This window comes from Athene cunicularia (assembly GCF_003259725.1).
Source record: "Athene cunicularia isolate RWA chromosome 3 unlocalized genomic scaffold, athCun1 chr3_part1, whole genome shotgun sequence".
In the NCBI taxonomy this organism is placed as follows: domain Eukaryota; kingdom Metazoa; phylum Chordata; class Aves; order Strigiformes; family Strigidae; genus Athene; species Athene cunicularia.
In genome coordinates this window covers 112,854,598-112,870,213 of record NW_020799097.1, presented here as the reverse complement: position 1 = coordinate 112,870,213, position 15,616 = coordinate 112,854,598, and the positions used below count along the sequence as shown (strand labels likewise).

At 52.9% G+C, this 15,616-nt stretch overlaps 1 protein-coding gene across 7 annotated transcripts in view; it reads left to right on the top strand.

The window, feature by feature from the left end:
* Window positions 1-15,616, top strand: part of CUL9 (cullin 9) — a 47,958-nt gene that overhangs the window by 16,509 nt on the left and 15,833 nt on the right. For all 7 annotated transcript variants that reach the window (XM_026846469.1, XM_026846471.1, XM_026846470.1 and 4 more), the window contains 17 exons: window positions 197-805; window positions 1,613-1,767; window positions 2,120-2,641; window positions 8,447-8,585; window positions 10,396-10,586; window positions 11,070-11,454; window positions 11,664-11,865; window positions 12,139-12,346; window positions 12,450-12,643; window positions 12,773-12,990; window positions 13,133-13,364; window positions 13,663-13,768; window positions 14,065-14,292; window positions 14,458-14,548; window positions 14,633-14,804; window positions 15,004-15,109; window positions 15,490-15,585. In XM_026846469.1, coding sequence (XP_026702270.1) covers window positions 211-805; window positions 1,613-1,767; window positions 2,120-2,641; window positions 8,447-8,585; window positions 10,396-10,586; window positions 11,070-11,454; window positions 11,664-11,865; window positions 12,139-12,346; window positions 12,450-12,643; window positions 12,773-12,990; window positions 13,133-13,364; window positions 13,663-13,768; window positions 14,065-14,292; window positions 14,458-14,548; window positions 14,633-14,804; window positions 15,004-15,109; window positions 15,490-15,585 — 3,840 coding nt within the window. In that variant the 5' untranslated portion in view covers window positions 197-210. The remainder of the gene's footprint in view (window positions 1-196; window positions 806-1,612; window positions 1,768-2,119; window positions 2,642-8,446; window positions 8,586-10,395; window positions 10,587-11,069; window positions 11,455-11,663; window positions 11,866-12,138; window positions 12,347-12,449; window positions 12,644-12,772; window positions 12,991-13,132; window positions 13,365-13,662; window positions 13,769-14,064; window positions 14,293-14,457; window positions 14,549-14,632; window positions 14,805-15,003; window positions 15,110-15,489; window positions 15,586-15,616) is intronic.

Here is a 15,616-nt window from a genome sequence, read left to right as displayed (position 1 = left end):
TATGCTTTTAATCCTGGGAACAGGTTTTGTGTATGAAACACTGGCTCATTTTCTTGGAGGGTGTATGTGTGCTTCCTCAAAATGGGTCTTGCTTCAGAGCTTTATCCTGGGTGCAGGATCGGGGGCTTATTCACTCTTTCCCTGGCATGCAGCTCAGAAACAAAAGCTTGCCTCTACTTCCCCTCTGTCTCTGCAGGTGCATTTCCTGTCATGGTGAACAAGAGGCATAATGGCAACCTGCTTGTGCACCTGGGTGCCAAACTGCAGGCCTACCCGGAGGAGCTGCTCCGGCAGCGGCGAGGCCACAATGGCCAGCCCGAGTACCTGATCCAGTGGAGCATCGTCAGCTTGGAAGAGAGAGCGGCAGGAGGCAGCAGTGGCTCCTCTGCAGAGACCAAGCCGGAGAACATCTCGATGTGGATGTCTGCAGAAGAGGTCTGTGCCAGCTGCCCGGCGCTGCTGGGCAAGAGGAAGCTGGAAGGGCAGTGGGCGAAAGAGGAGAAGGCAGCCAGCCCGTTCACTGCAGATGTCCCGCTGGATGAAGCCTCGCTGCTGGAGATGAAGGCTGACGTCAGGAGCCTGGTGCAGCGAGCCAGCCGGCAGATGGCCGAGAGCGGGGCCCCCGAGTCCTCCATCCTCAACACCATCCATGTGCTGAGCGCGTACGCCAGCATCGGCTCGCTGGCGGGTGCCTTCAAGGAGACGGGAGCCCTCGACTTGCTGATGAAGATGCTGTGCCACAAGGAGAAGCAAATCCGCCGCAGCGCCGGCAAGATGCTGAGGGCCTTGGCTTCCCACGATGCAGGTGGGGGCTGCTACTGCTCAGTGCCCTGGAGGAGGTGCTGCTGGGCAGCTGGAGGGTGCCAGTCCTTTTGCAGGCGTGGGATGCTTGGGAAGAGTGTGTCTTGGGGCTTGTTGGCAAAAGGGGAAGAATCGGAGTGGAGCTTCCAAGTGGCTTCTCGATTGTAGTTGTCTGGGGTGCTCTAAGACTTGGGATCTCTTTGCCCCGATGGGCTCCTGAGCTGGGTTGCTGATTAACTGTTAGGAGGACTTGTGGCAAGAGCCTTGGCAGGGCATCGGAGCATCTCTGCTGCATGCTGTGAGTTGGGAAGGCTCTGGCCTGTTCTTGGCAGGGAGCCTTTTGTCAGTCCCTGGGGGGTTGAGCCTGGTCCTCACCCAGTCCTCTCATTTGAGAGGAGCTGCCACAGCTCGGAAGTGCTGGGTGAGGCTTGGGTGCACCTGGAATGTTGCTGGTGCTGGTGTGTCCCTCAGAGATCCAGCTTTCCCTGTCCTAGTGGCCAAGTTCATGTGGCTCTCCAGTGGGGCAGATGGGGGGCTGACTCATGTTAAAGCTTAACTTTTCTTCCCTGGAACCCTGTTCTGGAGTCAGTTATTTGGGGCTGCTGCTTTGGAGGAATCTTGCAGCTTTAGGGTGGAAAAAATGTGATGTGATTCAGTGGAGCAAAATGTTGCCAATCCAGATGAAAGGACAGAACAGGTTCTAGGTTACACTGAGCAACAGAACTGCTTATTGCCTGTGAGTCTCTCGCACAGGCAGGGTGGGGTGGGGGTTATCTTTACGGGGCCTGAAGAGTTTGTCCTGTTGTTGCAGGGAGCTGGGCCTATGTCCTGCTGTCCCTGAGCCGGCAGGATGACATTGAGCAGCACATGGACTTTGACAGTCGCTACACCTTGCTGGAACTGTTTGCTGAAACAACATCATCTGAAGAGCACTGCGTATCCTTTGAGGGGATTCACCTTCCCCAGGTAGTGGCAGGCCCTGCCAGCCCTGGGCCTGTGGGCTCTAGGGGTCAGGAGGGGTGAGAGTGGGGGGCCAGAACTGGTGTCCTGCTTGGGACAGGAGGGTAGTGGGCAGCTGGGCAGGACTGGGTGTCAGGAGAGGGGGCACAGGACCTGGGCCTGGCTTGAGGCCGGGGGTGGTGGAGAGGCACGTGCAGAGCCTTGTCTCTGAGCAGGGAGGTGAGGGTGGGCTGTGAGGTTTCTGCTGTTTCTTGCTGGTCTGGAGCTATTGTGGGAGCCTGACTGCAGATGAGCTGGTGGCTTGGAGAGAGCTGGAGGCACTCTGCAGGCTAGAGCCTGAGGGCCATGCTTGTTGCAGATCCCGGGGAAGCTGCTGTTCGTCCTGGTGAAGCGCTACCTGTGTGTCACTTCTCTTATGGACAAGCTCAGCAGCGATGTGGAGCAGGAGGACTGCGCTGTGCCGAGCCTGCCCACTGAGGCGAGGAGCTGTGTGAGGCAGGAGTTTGAGTTCAGCATGGCTATGGCAAACCTCATCTTGGAGCTGGTGCATGTGATGGGCTGGGACCACAGCCACAAGCCAGAGCTGCTGCCCCAGCAGGAGCTGCGGCCTCACGCCACCAACTCCATCTTCCAGCCCAAGACTGCAAACTGCACCCCCACCCAAGTGCCTGTGCTCACTTCAAATTATGGTCCCCACAAAAAGCAGGGTCGTGCCTTCCTGACCCCGTCAGACTTTGCAGACCGCAGTGGCTATGTGGAGTACTTACAGGCAAACCTTGTGCGTGGCATGAGGGTGCGCTTGCTGGAGGACTGTGGTGATGTTAAAGCTGGGGAGGAAGGCGAGTTTCTTCAGAGCACTGATAGCATGCACATAGTGCAGGTAGGTCACTAGTGGAAGTAGTCTGGCTGGGATGACAGAGGGGAGTGACAGGGCTGACTGAGGATTTTCTAATGATATCTTCATGTGCAGCAAGTTGGACAATAGGTGTATCATAATTAGGACACTGTCTACCTCTTTTCTAGCAGAGAAGTCACCTTTCAGAGCTGAAAGTCCTTGAGGGTTTGGTTTAGTATGGGCTGCCCTGTTAAGATTTCTTAGCCTATAAAACAGGTGGTTATATCCTGCTTTCCAGAAACAGTCCGTCGCCCTGGTTTGATCTTGAGGGTGGTCTGGGAACAGGTTAGCCAGCACAAATGAGTAACAGAGCAAAAGGTGCCTGAAGCCTTGGTATGTGGGTGACAGGCCTTGTGGCATACTGTTCTCACTGGGATGGACACAGCCTACATAGCTGTTTCTTTTGATCTGTGAGTATATGCCGGGATCTGTTTCCATTTTAAAATGCCCTTTGGGTGAGTAAACCCTAAATGAGAGCTTGTGTTGAAAAGAGCTGTCAGAGCTGCATATTTGCAGTTGAATTGCTAAGACTGTGGCAGAGATCAGGGAAAAGACCTCAATATTTGAAGAGGGGGAGGAATCATAGAATAGTTTGGATTGGAAGGGACCTTTAAAGGTCATCTAGTTTAACCTCCCCGCAATGAGCAGGGACATCTTCAGCTCGATCAGGTTGGTCAGAGCCCTGTCCAACTTGACCTTGAATGTTTCCAGGGAGGGGGCACCTACCACCTCTGTGGACAACCTGTTATAGTGTTTCACCACCCTCATTATAAAGAAACCCTTCTTTATGTCCTATCTAAGTCTACTCTCAGTTTAAAACCATTAGTCCTTGTCATATTGCAACAGGGCCAGTTTCCCACTGACTAACTGCTTGAACAGCTGGAAGTTTGCTTTCCTAAAATTCAGGGTCCTCCTGACTTTACTCTTTGCCTCTTCCATATCCCTCAGGACTGTGAACTCCATCAGTGCATGATCACTGCAGCCCAAGCAGCCTCTAATCTTAGTGTCTATGATTAGCTTACTTGTGTTGGTAACCAGTGGGTCCAGTAATGCATGTCCACTGATAGGGCGGTCTACTACCTGGCCTAAGAAGTTATCCTCAGTGCCGCTCCAGGTGTCTCCTGGAGTGCTTGCAGCTCACTATGCTACTTTTCCAGCAGATGTCAGGGTGGCTGAAGTCCCCATGCAGGATGAGAGCTTGTGAGTGAAAACCCTTCTGTAGCTGTAATGAGAAGGCTTTGTCAATAGTCTCCCCTTGATTGGGCAGACTGTAGTAAACACCAACCACGAGGTTCCCTTTGATGGTTTGACCTGATTCTTGGCCTAAGGCATTCAGCTCTTGCCACTCCCAGGACCTCCCACTAGTCTATGGGTCAGTGCTGCAGCACCAATGTTGGACTCAGGCCTAGGGGTGAGAGAGCATTTGAGTGCTGTTCCAGCCTTATTGTGGGCATGGGGAGGTGTTTGCTTGTGCTTAGACTTTTTTCTTAAGACTCTTCTCAGTCCTGAAGGCTGGCCATGTTCAGTGAGAGCTGAGATTTTGTTCTGAGTATGCAGTAGGGAGCTGGTGGGCTTTGTGCATCACTTTATATATGGTTATTTCTGCAGGCTGTTTGGTGATCTTGCACTTTAGTCTTGCTTTTGAGCTTCCCAAACACTGCAGCTAGAGGCATGATTTCTGTTCTCTTGAAAATCAAGCTTTATCTGGCTGTCATCCATAGATAGAGGTCTGTCTACTTAGCGTCCCCTGATCAGTCAAGCTGCAAACAGGGCTATAATTCAGCTCATGAAATCTTTACTAAATTGAGATAGTAACCAGTAAAATGAGAAAATGTAACCACTGCACACATGCTAGTGTGTGCAATTATGGATTTGGTATTTTTTAAAATTTGTTTTGTTTTCTCTCCCCCAAGTAATTTGCAAAAGTGCATACTTTGGTTATGTAGATGATAAATAAGGAGTCTGAGGCCACTTCAGCTGGTCGTAGCTGTACTTCAGGTGCCACTTCAGCCTGTGCTCAAAGGCTTTTACTCTTTTTCCCGATTCTATCCCCCTTCCCACTCTGGGGGGGCAGGGAGTGAGCGAATGGCTGTGTGGTGTTTAGCTGCCTGCCAGATTAAACCATGACACTACTTCAAGCTGATTTCTGCAAATATAGATGGTCTGCAAATAATGCCATGTTAGTGCAAAGCTCTGTGTTGCTGATATTCAAAAATCAGTAGCTGAAAAACCTCCGTCTGGTATCTATAAAGGTGTGATTTCCAAATCTCTCTTGCTGTATCATAAAGTTCATTACCAGACTTTCCAGAGAGGTAGAGAATTTGACATTACCTTCTGCATGTTTGAAGACAATCTCCTTTAAATCTGCTTTCAACTTTTGTTAAGCATGAGATTCTCTAGCTTTCTCGGACTACAGCCAGTTTATTTAGTGTAATGCCATTGTTGTAATTTACGGCCAAGTATAAATTAGCCAGTTAAGAACACTGAACACCGACCTACTTCTTTTCTCCTATTGTCTCTCTTTGCTTTCTTGTGCACAGGAAAATTGTATGAATATTCTTTTGGTTTTTTTCTTCAGCCAGTTGCAGACTGCTTCTTCCTTCTGATATTCTTCTGTTTATCCAGTGAAAACTGGTTTTGGGATGAATTTTTCCAGTTTCCTTTAAGTAACTTTAACTTACTCTGGTCCAGTTCCTTAAATCCTTTCTAGTCTTGGAGCACTGGAGCACTTCTTGCAGGTATAATTTAAACCTGCAGCTTAAAATGCCCCAAAATGTGCATGTGCAGGAAGGATGCTTTTAGCCTTATCTGCTGCTTTGATGGTGGATATTACCAGTATGTGCTTGTATTGGGAGAGAGTAATTGTTAGGGCACCATGTGCTGTGCAAATATGGCTTGCCCATCTTATTTGCACTTTCTTCTACTCCCATTCATACGCCGGTTCTTGGGTTCTGCTGAGCAGATTTCATGCCCACAGTTTCTCTAATATATCGCTCTCTTTGGTTTAATAATTTACTGTTTCATGCCCTGTGCTTTACTGAAGTTGACAATTGAAATCAATCTTTTTTTAATCTAGAAAATTGGTTACTTCAGTGAAGAAAGCTAATACATCAGTATGTCAGAATTGAAACTTGAAGCAGGTTTACCTGTTAATTCAAATCTAGTGTTAATCTTGAACAGTTTTAGTTGCTCTTTCCACTAAAATATGCTTTCAATGTTTGCATAGTGCTGAAGTCAAAGTAGTGAAGCTGTAGTGATGATTTATTTAATCCATTTTTTTTTTCTTAGATTAGAAGCACTGGCTATAGTGTTCATCAGTCACATGGAAACACCACTGAATAATGTAAATACTTCCCTCTTTCCAACTGTGCTTTTGGCACATTACTTGGCATGTCTTTCATCTCTCTCCTCCAAACTGAATTTTGCTTCTATCTCAGTTGTGGCAATTTCTGGATTTGTATTCCTCTACCTGTTATTAGTTTGCTTTGCTTTCTTTTGTGTTTACTCAATACACCAGTAAAATACTCTTCTAGTTTTGGACCATGCATAGGTGATTTTTCATTGCAGACCCCCTCAATTGAATAACTGCTTTGCATCTTATTTTTAAGTGGTTGATAAACCTTTTGTTTTTTATAACCCAGCCTGTAAAGATAAATTTCAAAGGAAATATGTTTGCTCCCGATACTCTTTTTGTCCTTATGCTCTTTGATTTCTAAGATTTGTTTTTCTAAAATTCTGTTTTCTATTTCTTACAAGCTTGTACTTGCTTTCACTCTTAATGTAACTGGGCACTTGGAAAGAACACTTTTTTTTCCTTTCACATTTCTCTCCTGTTGTCTGTGATATAAATTTCAGATGTGTTTTTTTCAATTCACTCTTGAGCTGAAGTGTACTGTTAACTTCCATTCTTTTGTCCAGTTGGTCTCTTGGGTTCCTTCTCCTGTTTTTCTATTTAGTTAGGTTGAATGAACTTGCAATTGCTCCATCCAAGCTTATTTTCAATTACAGTCCTCTCTGTTTCACACTACTGGCAAAACCAGATCTAAATGGTAATAAATATTCAGTGGAGAAGTTGTCTGTTACATTTGGAAGTACTTAATTTCTGCTGCTATTAGTGCTCTGTGCCCTCCAGTCTGTCTAGGAAGTTGGGAATGTACATGCGGCCTTTGTGGGGTGTTAATTTTTACCCTGCTCTTTATGTTTATGTCTGTGTATGTGTCTGTAGCAGTACCCCAGTTATGTGAGAAACTTGTGAGTCAAACCATTCAATGAGTGACATCTCAAAATCATCTTTATAATGACATGTCTTGATCATCATTGGTTTTCTGGGCTTTTACCATGAGTCTTTGAAGGGAAACTTGTTTTTTTTGTGTGTTACTCTTTCTTATCTTGTGTATCACACTTTTTATTAACAGTTTATCTCCTAGTGACTAGTGAGTTCAGGTTACAAGAAATGCTTCTTCCTGGTCTTTGTTAAAATTTTGATCCTTTCCTTTTCAATTAGTTCTGCTGTTGCAGCTCATCCTGCTTGAGGCTTGCTGTTGGTCTTAACCTTGCAAAATGCAAATTCTTATGCATTTTGTTTGGGGCCAGTCCACCATGAGTCTGTCTCCTGCCTCCTGTCATCTTACCTTTGTTGCTCTGTTTTCTGTTGCTTTCTTTGCCTCTCTAAAGAAAAAGTGTCGCTGTTGTGTCTGGTCCTTCAATCCTATCTTTCCATGACTCCTTTGAGATTATATTTGGTGCATAACTAGTTCAGGTCAGGGAAGACTAGTTGGTGTTGTGCCTAGAGTTTAACTCAATTTCCTTCCATGTAGTGCTTTCTTGAAGTGTCTCAGCATCTTATCTCTTTAGCTTTCTAGCACACTGGAGTCCTATTAGCATTGGTGTAACTCCAAAAGAGCTCAGTGAATCAGGCAACCCATATGTTTTTCTGCTGTTTAAATTATTGACATATTGTACTTGCTGTTGCTGGGTCCTCCGGTTAAATGTAAATCTCAGTTAAAAAAAAAAACAACCAAACCAAAACAAAACAACAACAACAACAACAACAAAAACCAAACCAAAACAAACAAAAAAAACAAAAACAAAAAAACACAAAACCCCCCCACCAAACCAAACACACACCCCCCAAAAAAAGTACACAAAAAAAGCTTACAAATAAAAAAAGTATGGGAAGCCATAAAAAAAATCCTTTTGATTTTGAGAGGCAACTTTGCAAAGCACAGGAAACAGTTGCCTTCTTTGAGATATGTTTGTCAAGAGTCCAAAGCCTGTCTGAGACAGTTGGTGAATGACCAAGGTGTAGAAGTATAACCGATAGAAGGTAGAGCCAAAGTAGCAAAAATAGTTTTCTTTACACTTGCATTCATTTGGTTTGTGCCTCAAGACCCCTTATATACAGCTCATTTGCCATGAGGTAGTGTTGGTTGTGTTCTTCCTTTGTATGCTTTTCCCTGCTGCTGGGCGCTTTTGGAATGGGCATGTTTAACTAGATGTACTCCTGTCACTGCTGCTGGGGTAGATGATATCTCTAGTGGTTGCAAGCAAAGTTGGTCATTTGGGTTTTTTTTAAAAATAAGGATCCAGGTGTAACCAGGGAGCAAGTTAATAAAGGTGGTATGCTTAAAAATTAGACAATGTGTGTGTTGAAATCTGTATGTGAATTAGGTGATCTTATAATTGAACAGTGCTTGCTATCTCCACGTGTTTGGGAAAAGGGAGGACAAATGTAGCATGAGGATTGAATGAGTGATCAAATCTGATCATGTAAATCTGTTTCACGCACAGGTTTTATGGCAGTCAACAGGTCAGATCTACTGGATGCGTTGGCACATGTTGGAGATAATTGGCTTTGGAGACCAGTGGGAAGATCATGCTGCTCAGGAAAAAGAATATAGTCTGGTAGAGAGCTTTAATATAGACACAGGTGAGATTATGTGCTGCATATGTGTGGCTGTACCATCTCTTTCAGATTCTGCTGTGGCATTTTTTGAGTGGTTAACTTTATATGGCTAAGCATATAGGAACTATTATAGCAGGTTGATTTAGAAAGCACTCTGAGCTTTTGGTTTGTATGACCATGTAGAGCTCGTTAAGTAACTACATGACTTGTGGTTGCATGGAGTATTTTTGAATCCTAGACTTCTGTCATGGTATAATGAAAGTGATGATATAAAAAGTGTAAAATTTAATTTAAACCATGACTGTCAAAAATGTGTGTTTGAATTAACTGAACAAACTGCCAAAATAAGAATGTAGAATCTCTCTGAGGATGAAATTGCTTTAGGGACCTGCATATCCCCTTAAATAAGTGGTGTGGATTTTTAAAAACATTAACATGCTAACAATTTGTTTAACTTCATACCTCTCAGTTTTGGACGACGTGAGCATTAAATGCACTATTTCTGTAAGACATCTGCAGAATCTCCTAGAATCCTTTGACATTGATCTTGTACTGGGAGAAGGCAAAAGGGAAAATCCAGCCTCCGAATACCCCTTTCTTGTTTGACATGACTCTGGCCAGGGAAGCCTGTTAAAGTAACTCTTTTATCACACCTGCAATCTTATAGGACATATTTTGGGTAGAATGATTTGGTCTTAACTTCTGCAAGAGACAGAATATAGGTGGAATCAGCAGCTAATTATCCACTTCAAAAAATATTCTTATTGCCAGTTAAAAAGAAAGCTTCTTTAATGGCTTGTACCTCTTTTAACTAAAGACTTAACTGCACCTTAGTTTGAAGTGGCTAACTTAAAACAAACTTGGTTAGACTTTGCCTTTTGTCTTGGTCTCTCTGATTCTGGTAGAAGCATGGGCTCTGTTTCACTTCTTTCCAGTCATCATATCCCACATAGAAGTTGAATTGAAGAAGTAAATGCTTTCTGCTTTGGATCTTGACAGTTGGATAAATGAGCTCAAGTTGACTGACTGTTGGTAGTCAGCCGTGTATGTAGTTGCTCTTAGCATGCTTGAGCCTCTTAGGGTGAGTTTGGCCCTCTTCTGTTGAGTCTTGAGGTGGTGAAAGTCTTTCACCTTCCATTTTCAGAGAGCGCTGCAAGTTGTTGTTTAGCAGATACCAGCAAGTGTTGATTCAGCTCTTATTTCTAAAATATGTAGGAAATAGCTAACCTACATAATGGATTTTTATCTCCCTCTCTTGATTTTTGGATGCGTTAGCTAAAAGGAGTGTGATAAGTCTTCAGTCTCGTTTTGCTTTTACCTATAAGTATTTGCCCTGTTAGCCAGCAAGAGGTGTTTGGAAAAGAGAAGCTCATGGCATAATTAACTTCCTATCCAATGACTCCTCTGTCAGCTGGTCCTGCAACTGTTCTCCCCACCCTTCTACAACTGCATGGGGTCACTGTGGATTCTCCTGGTGCTGGGTGTCTGAGTGTTGTCCTGGCTGGCCCAGGCACTGTGGGAACAGATTTGGGGAGTGGTGAGCCAGAGATACCCATTTGGAGCATGTGCTTTTCCTGTTCTACAGCCCAGAGAGGCTCAAGTGAAGATGGTAATCCCCATCTCTACAGATTCTGGGGTCTCCTCCCAGCACGGTCCCTGTCTCTTGCTGCCTTCCTGTCACCTCCCTGTCCTGCAGCTGGCAGTGGGGTGGTGGGGACATCTTCTGCCCAGACAGTCCCCATGAGCCCTTTCCTTGAGGAATGTGGGGTGTGCAGCAGAGGATGGGGGAATTGGCAGAGCTGACAGTGCCCTTCCTTGCTCTGCTGTCCTGCAGTTGCACAGCCGTTTTTCTGCAAGCCCTTTGGGGGGCTGTACTCTCTGCCTTACCTGGGAGAGCAGCTGACAAAGGCTGCAGAGGCCCTGAGCCGTGCCGAGTGGTGGGAGTTGCTCTTCTTCGTGAAGAAGCTGGAAGCACAGGAGCAGAAGGAGATCACCTGTCTCATCCAGCAGGCTCAGGGAGAGCAGGTACGGGCCAGCAACTGCAGTGTGGAAATGGGAGAACGTTACGAAGGGGACCAGGTGCGGAGGAGAAGACGGCGAGCGTGAGCTGTGCAGGGGCAGCCTGAAGGGACCCGTAATGGGACTGAAATGGGAGTGTGAGGGAGGGATGGCAAAAGCGCGGGGAGCCGGGCACAGCAAAGGGGTGAGGCGAGATGAGAGGAAATGCAGTCTGCCATGACCCGGGAAGAGTGACTGTGTCCAGCGAGGTGTGGGTAGGCGAGGCAAGGCCGTGGGGTGATTCTGCCACTTGCAGTTGGGGGGTGAGTGCAGGCGGGAGGTCTGGGCTGGTGGTAACTGGGCAGGGGACAGCCAGGGCAGTGTGGCACTGGGGAATGTCCCTGGGGCCTCCAGCGGTGCAGCCTTTCTGTCCGTTCGGGCACTGGCCATCGCAAGGGGCGTGGGATCTGTGGTGAGTCCGTGAGGGTTAACTTGACCCCGTCTGTCCAGCTGTCAGAGGTGGATGAAGAAGCCCTGATCCAGCTGTCGGTACCTGCAGAGCTGGCCCAGAAGGTGCTGCAGGTCTTGGAGAAGCGGTGCCAGGGCAGCACTCGGCGTGACCTGTGTGGCTCCCACGTCTACGCCAAGTACTTCCTCAGCAGGGGGGCCAAGCAGGACGGCAGGGGGAGCGCCGCGGTGTGCTCAAAGGGTGCCGGCTGCAGGAGCAGCAGCCCTGAAGCCACGACGGCCAGGGCAGTGAAGGAAGAACTTTCTGCAGCCACGGTGCCGCCCCAAGCCCCTGCTGCAGCCGTGAAGTCAGATTCCCAGCTGTTCAGCGAGCTCCTTGAGAAGGAAGGGCTGTTCTTCCCAGAGGTGACGGAGGAGCAGATCAAAGGTAACGGCCCGCTACACGCTGGGGCACATGAGTGATGCTGGAGGCGACACCGTTGGCTCTGTGGAGGAAGGCTCTGGGCAGGGCACGGGAGGCCAGGCACCCGGAGGTTGCCTGGGGGGGAGAGGGGTCTGTGGGTGCGTGGCACCCTGAGAAGTGCCGGGGGTGTTACTGCTGCCCTGACACCCGTGTCCCTGCCTCCCTCCTGCCAGCGCTGGGCAGCTCCGAGGGGATGAGCGAGAGGGGCTCGCTGGCCAAAGTTGCAGCCGTGGTGGACGTGATCCAGAGCGGCAGCTCAGAGGTGGAGCTGCGCTTCGCTGGGCTCAGGCACATCATGGAGATCCTGGAGGAGGAGGCTGAGTCCGAGCAGCAAGTCCGCAAAGCCCAGGGTGGGCTCGGGACCAGGAGTGTTGGGTGAGCCCTGGGGTGTTGCACTCCTGCTGGCTGGGGAGGGCCGTGTGGGACAGTACTGGAGGTGGGAGTGCAGGAGGTGGCAATGGAAGTGCAAAGGCGGTTGAGCGCCTGCATGCTCGGCCAGAAAAGGGGTGGATCTTGTGTCCTCTGGTCCCAGGCAGGCTCATTCCTGGGGCTGTAGAGCCACGTGGGCAGGGAGGAGGTGGCTGACAGGGCCCCAGGTGCCAGCGGTAGTGCGAGGAGGCTCCTCCTGAGGTGTCCTGTCCCATGCAGGGAGAAGCTGGTGAAGGTGGCAGTGGAGCTGCTGAGCGCCGAGGTGGCAGAGAAGGCCCTGGTGGTGGTGACGCTGCGGCTGCTGGCCATGCTCATGGCGAAGTACGACTGGCGTGTGGCATTTGCCACGGAGGGCGGCGTGCGGGCTGTGCTGGCCTGCATGCAGCAGCACGCCGCCTCCGCCCTGGTGCAGCAGGCCGGCCTGGCAGTGAGTGTGGCGGGGGGACACTGTAGGTGGGCGGGCAGGGTGCAGGCTCACCCGGAGGCGGCAGGGATGCCCGCTGCCCTCCTGACTGCTGTTGGCCTTGCAGGCCCTGAAGGTGCTGGTGGGAGCTGTGGCCAGCGAGCCAGGAGGTGCCGGTGGGAAGCCCTCGCCCCTGAACCACGCCGACGCGCAGATGATGCGGGAGATCTTTGCCAGCATCGGCTCTGCCTCCAGCGAGGGCTCGGCGAGCCTGCTGAGTGTCATCCCTGCGGCCATGAGCACCCTGCAGAGGGTCCCAGGGTAGGGGCAGAGTGAGGACGGCAGCTGGGGGCAGGGAGACCCTCGGCCAAGGCAGGCAGGTGGCTTGTGGGTGCAGGGGAGGCTCTGTGCTGGGGGGAGGAAGGTGCCCGCATTGCTCTGTCCCTGCAGGGGCTCCTCAGGCGTGCGGAACGGCTTGCTGGTGGTGAACATGCTGATCGATGGCCACCGGGGCCTGGCGGAGCAGCTGGCAGGCCGCGATCTCGCCACGGTGCTGCAGAGCTGCTGGTGGGATGGGCAGAGCGCCAGCTGCCCTCACGCGATGCTGGCCCTCGGCGTGATCAACCGCCTCGCGGAGCACCGGCTGCCCCTGGGCCCGGAGATGGCAGGTAGCTGCCGGCCGTGCCCCCCGCCGTGCCACGGCCCAGCGGGTGCAACGGGCAGGGCTGCCTCGCCTGCCAGAGCAGAGCACCCCGCCGGCGCCTCTCCAGCGAGCGGCTGGGCCGGACCCGCGCGTCGTTGTCCTGGCAGGCAGAGAGGCCCCGCTGGACCTGAGGGACGTGCGGCCGCTTCTGAGCAGCCTGGGGGATGACACGTTGTCCAAGGACGTGGTGGTGGCCCTGGATCGGCAGCTCTGCGGTGAAGGTGCCGTCCCCTCTGGTGAGGCGTCCCAGCTGCTGCAGGACCACCGATGCTTCAGGCTGCTGCTGCGCAGCTTTGAGCTGCTGGGGGCGGAGAAGGCCGTGAGCCTGAGCGTCCTCAGGTGGGTCCGGGGGGATTTGCCGGGAGTCCGGGGCCTCCCCCGCAGGTGGGGGGGCGCTGCTGGACGGACAAGGCGCACGTTGGTGGGTCCTGGCGGGGCGGCTGTTCTTCAGCAGGGGCAGGTGCCCCCCAGCACGTGGGTGCTGACTGGGGCGTCGTGGGGCGCAGGGACGTGCGTGGGTGCTGGCGGGAACCGTGGCTCAGTCCCTGTGGGGTGCTGGCCTTCCAGGTGGGGCAGGGCTGCCTGTGGCACAGCTGTCTGAGTGCAGCGGCCTGAGTGGGCCCACTCTGCCGCTCAGGATCCTGAACAAGTTCCTGGACGCTTACCAGGAGGGTGTGCTGCCCTGGCACGAGTGTGTGGAGCCCTGTTTGTCCTCCCTGAGTGCCCACAGCAGTGACCAGGAGGTGAGGGGGCCCCGGGACTCCCGGCAGGCCGGGGCAGCTTTGCTGGTTGTGCCGTGCGCCGTCTGGGCCTGGCGCTGGCGCAGCTGCAGCCCGGCCTTGTTGTGGCCGAGGTGCTGGGAGAGGTGGGGGGTGTCGTGGCTGCGGCCGCGTCCCGGTGGCTGGCGTGCCCGGCCAGGCTCTGGCAGGCACTGCTGCAGCGTCGGGGCGGAGGGAGGGAAGGGAGCACTGCAGCACCCTGCTGCTGCAGCCTGGGGCTCCCAGCACGGCCCGGCGGCTCAGGGCTGCCCGCTCCGCAGGTGGTGCAGGAGACGGTCGGCTTCCTGCACCGCCTGGCCACCGCCAGCAAGGACTGCGCGGTGGCGATGTGCCGCGCGGGCGCCCACGAGGCTATATCCAAAGCCCTGGACAAGCACAGCACGGCTCTGTCGCTGGCGCCAGCCCTGCTCGACCTGGTGACTGACTGCGAGAAGTACGCCAGCCTCCACCAGAGGCTGACAACCAGCATCTTGTCCGGCTGCATCCAGGTGGGCCTGGGGAGGCCCGGCCGTGCCGGGGCTCTGGCTCCTGGGGCCGTCCGGCTGTTCCCAGCGCCGCGGGGCAGCCTTCTGCCCTCTGCCTTCCGCAGCCCTGTGGCGGGCGAGGGGGGGAGGCCCCAGGGCTGGCAGTCAGAGCCTCGCCCTGTCCCGTAGCTGGTCCTGGGGCAGATTGAGGAGCACCGCCGGAGCCACCGGCCCATCAGCATTCCCTTCTTTGACATCTTTCTGCACAACCTGTGCCGAGGTGAGCGCGGGGAGCGGGAGCTGGGCCCCTGCGCTTGGGAAGCGCTGGCCCGGCAGCTGGAGGCTCCGGGCTCTCTCCCCACAGGCTCCACCGTGGAGGTGAAGGAGGACAAGTGCTGGGAGAAGGTGCAGGTCTCCTCCAACCCCCACCGAGCCAGCAAGCTCACGGACAGAAACCCCAAGACCTACTGGGAGTCAAACGGCAGCACCGGCTCCCACTTCATCACTGTGCACATGCAGTGTGGTGTGGTGGTCAGGTGAGGCTGGGCCGGGGGTCCCGGGGGGTCCTTGGGGCCGGGAGGGACAGCGGCTGCGCAGGGAGGACCGTGGGGCTCAGTGCAAGCCCTGTTCCCCATCTTGGGGGTCGCTGGGCGCAGGCAGCAGCGCGTGGGGCTGGCAGGGGCCGGGGCGGGGAGGTGGTGCCTGCTGGGCAGCACCGTGTGTGCTGTGCTGCAGGGAGATGAGCATGCTGGTGGCCAGCGAGGACTCCAGCTACATGCCGGCCCGTGTGGTGGTGCTGGGGGGAGACAGCCCTGCCGCCATCAGAACGGAGCTCAACGCGGTGAGTCGGGCCCGGGCTGCTCAGGCCACGGGGCCCCACAGGAGCGGTGCGCTGGTCCTTGCTGTGTCCTGTGAAGGTCTCGCCCTGGTGCAGGCCTGGGGCGGTGGGGATGGCAGGAGCTGGGCTGCGGGAGCCTCCTCCTGGCTATTGGCAGCAGGTGCTGGAGGCTCAGGCACAGGCAGCCCTGCCGCCCAGGCTGCAGCAGGCTGGTGTTCTGGGGCTGTGAGCCAGAGCGCGGCCCTGGCAGGGGGTGCCCTGTGGCTGTGTAGGGGCTGCTGGGGAGGCGAGAGGCACCGGCTTTATCGGGGGTGGCCAGGGGAGCGTGTGGGGTGGTTGGCGCTCACTGCCTGGTGTGCTGAGGGCTCGCTGTCTGCCTGCAGGTGACCATCCTGCCCTCGGACAGCAGAGTGATCCTGCTGGAGAACATGACGCGCTTCTGGCCTATCATCCAGATCCGGGTGAAGCGGTGCCAGCAGGTAGGGGAGCGGGGGGCCAGCAGCGTGGGGC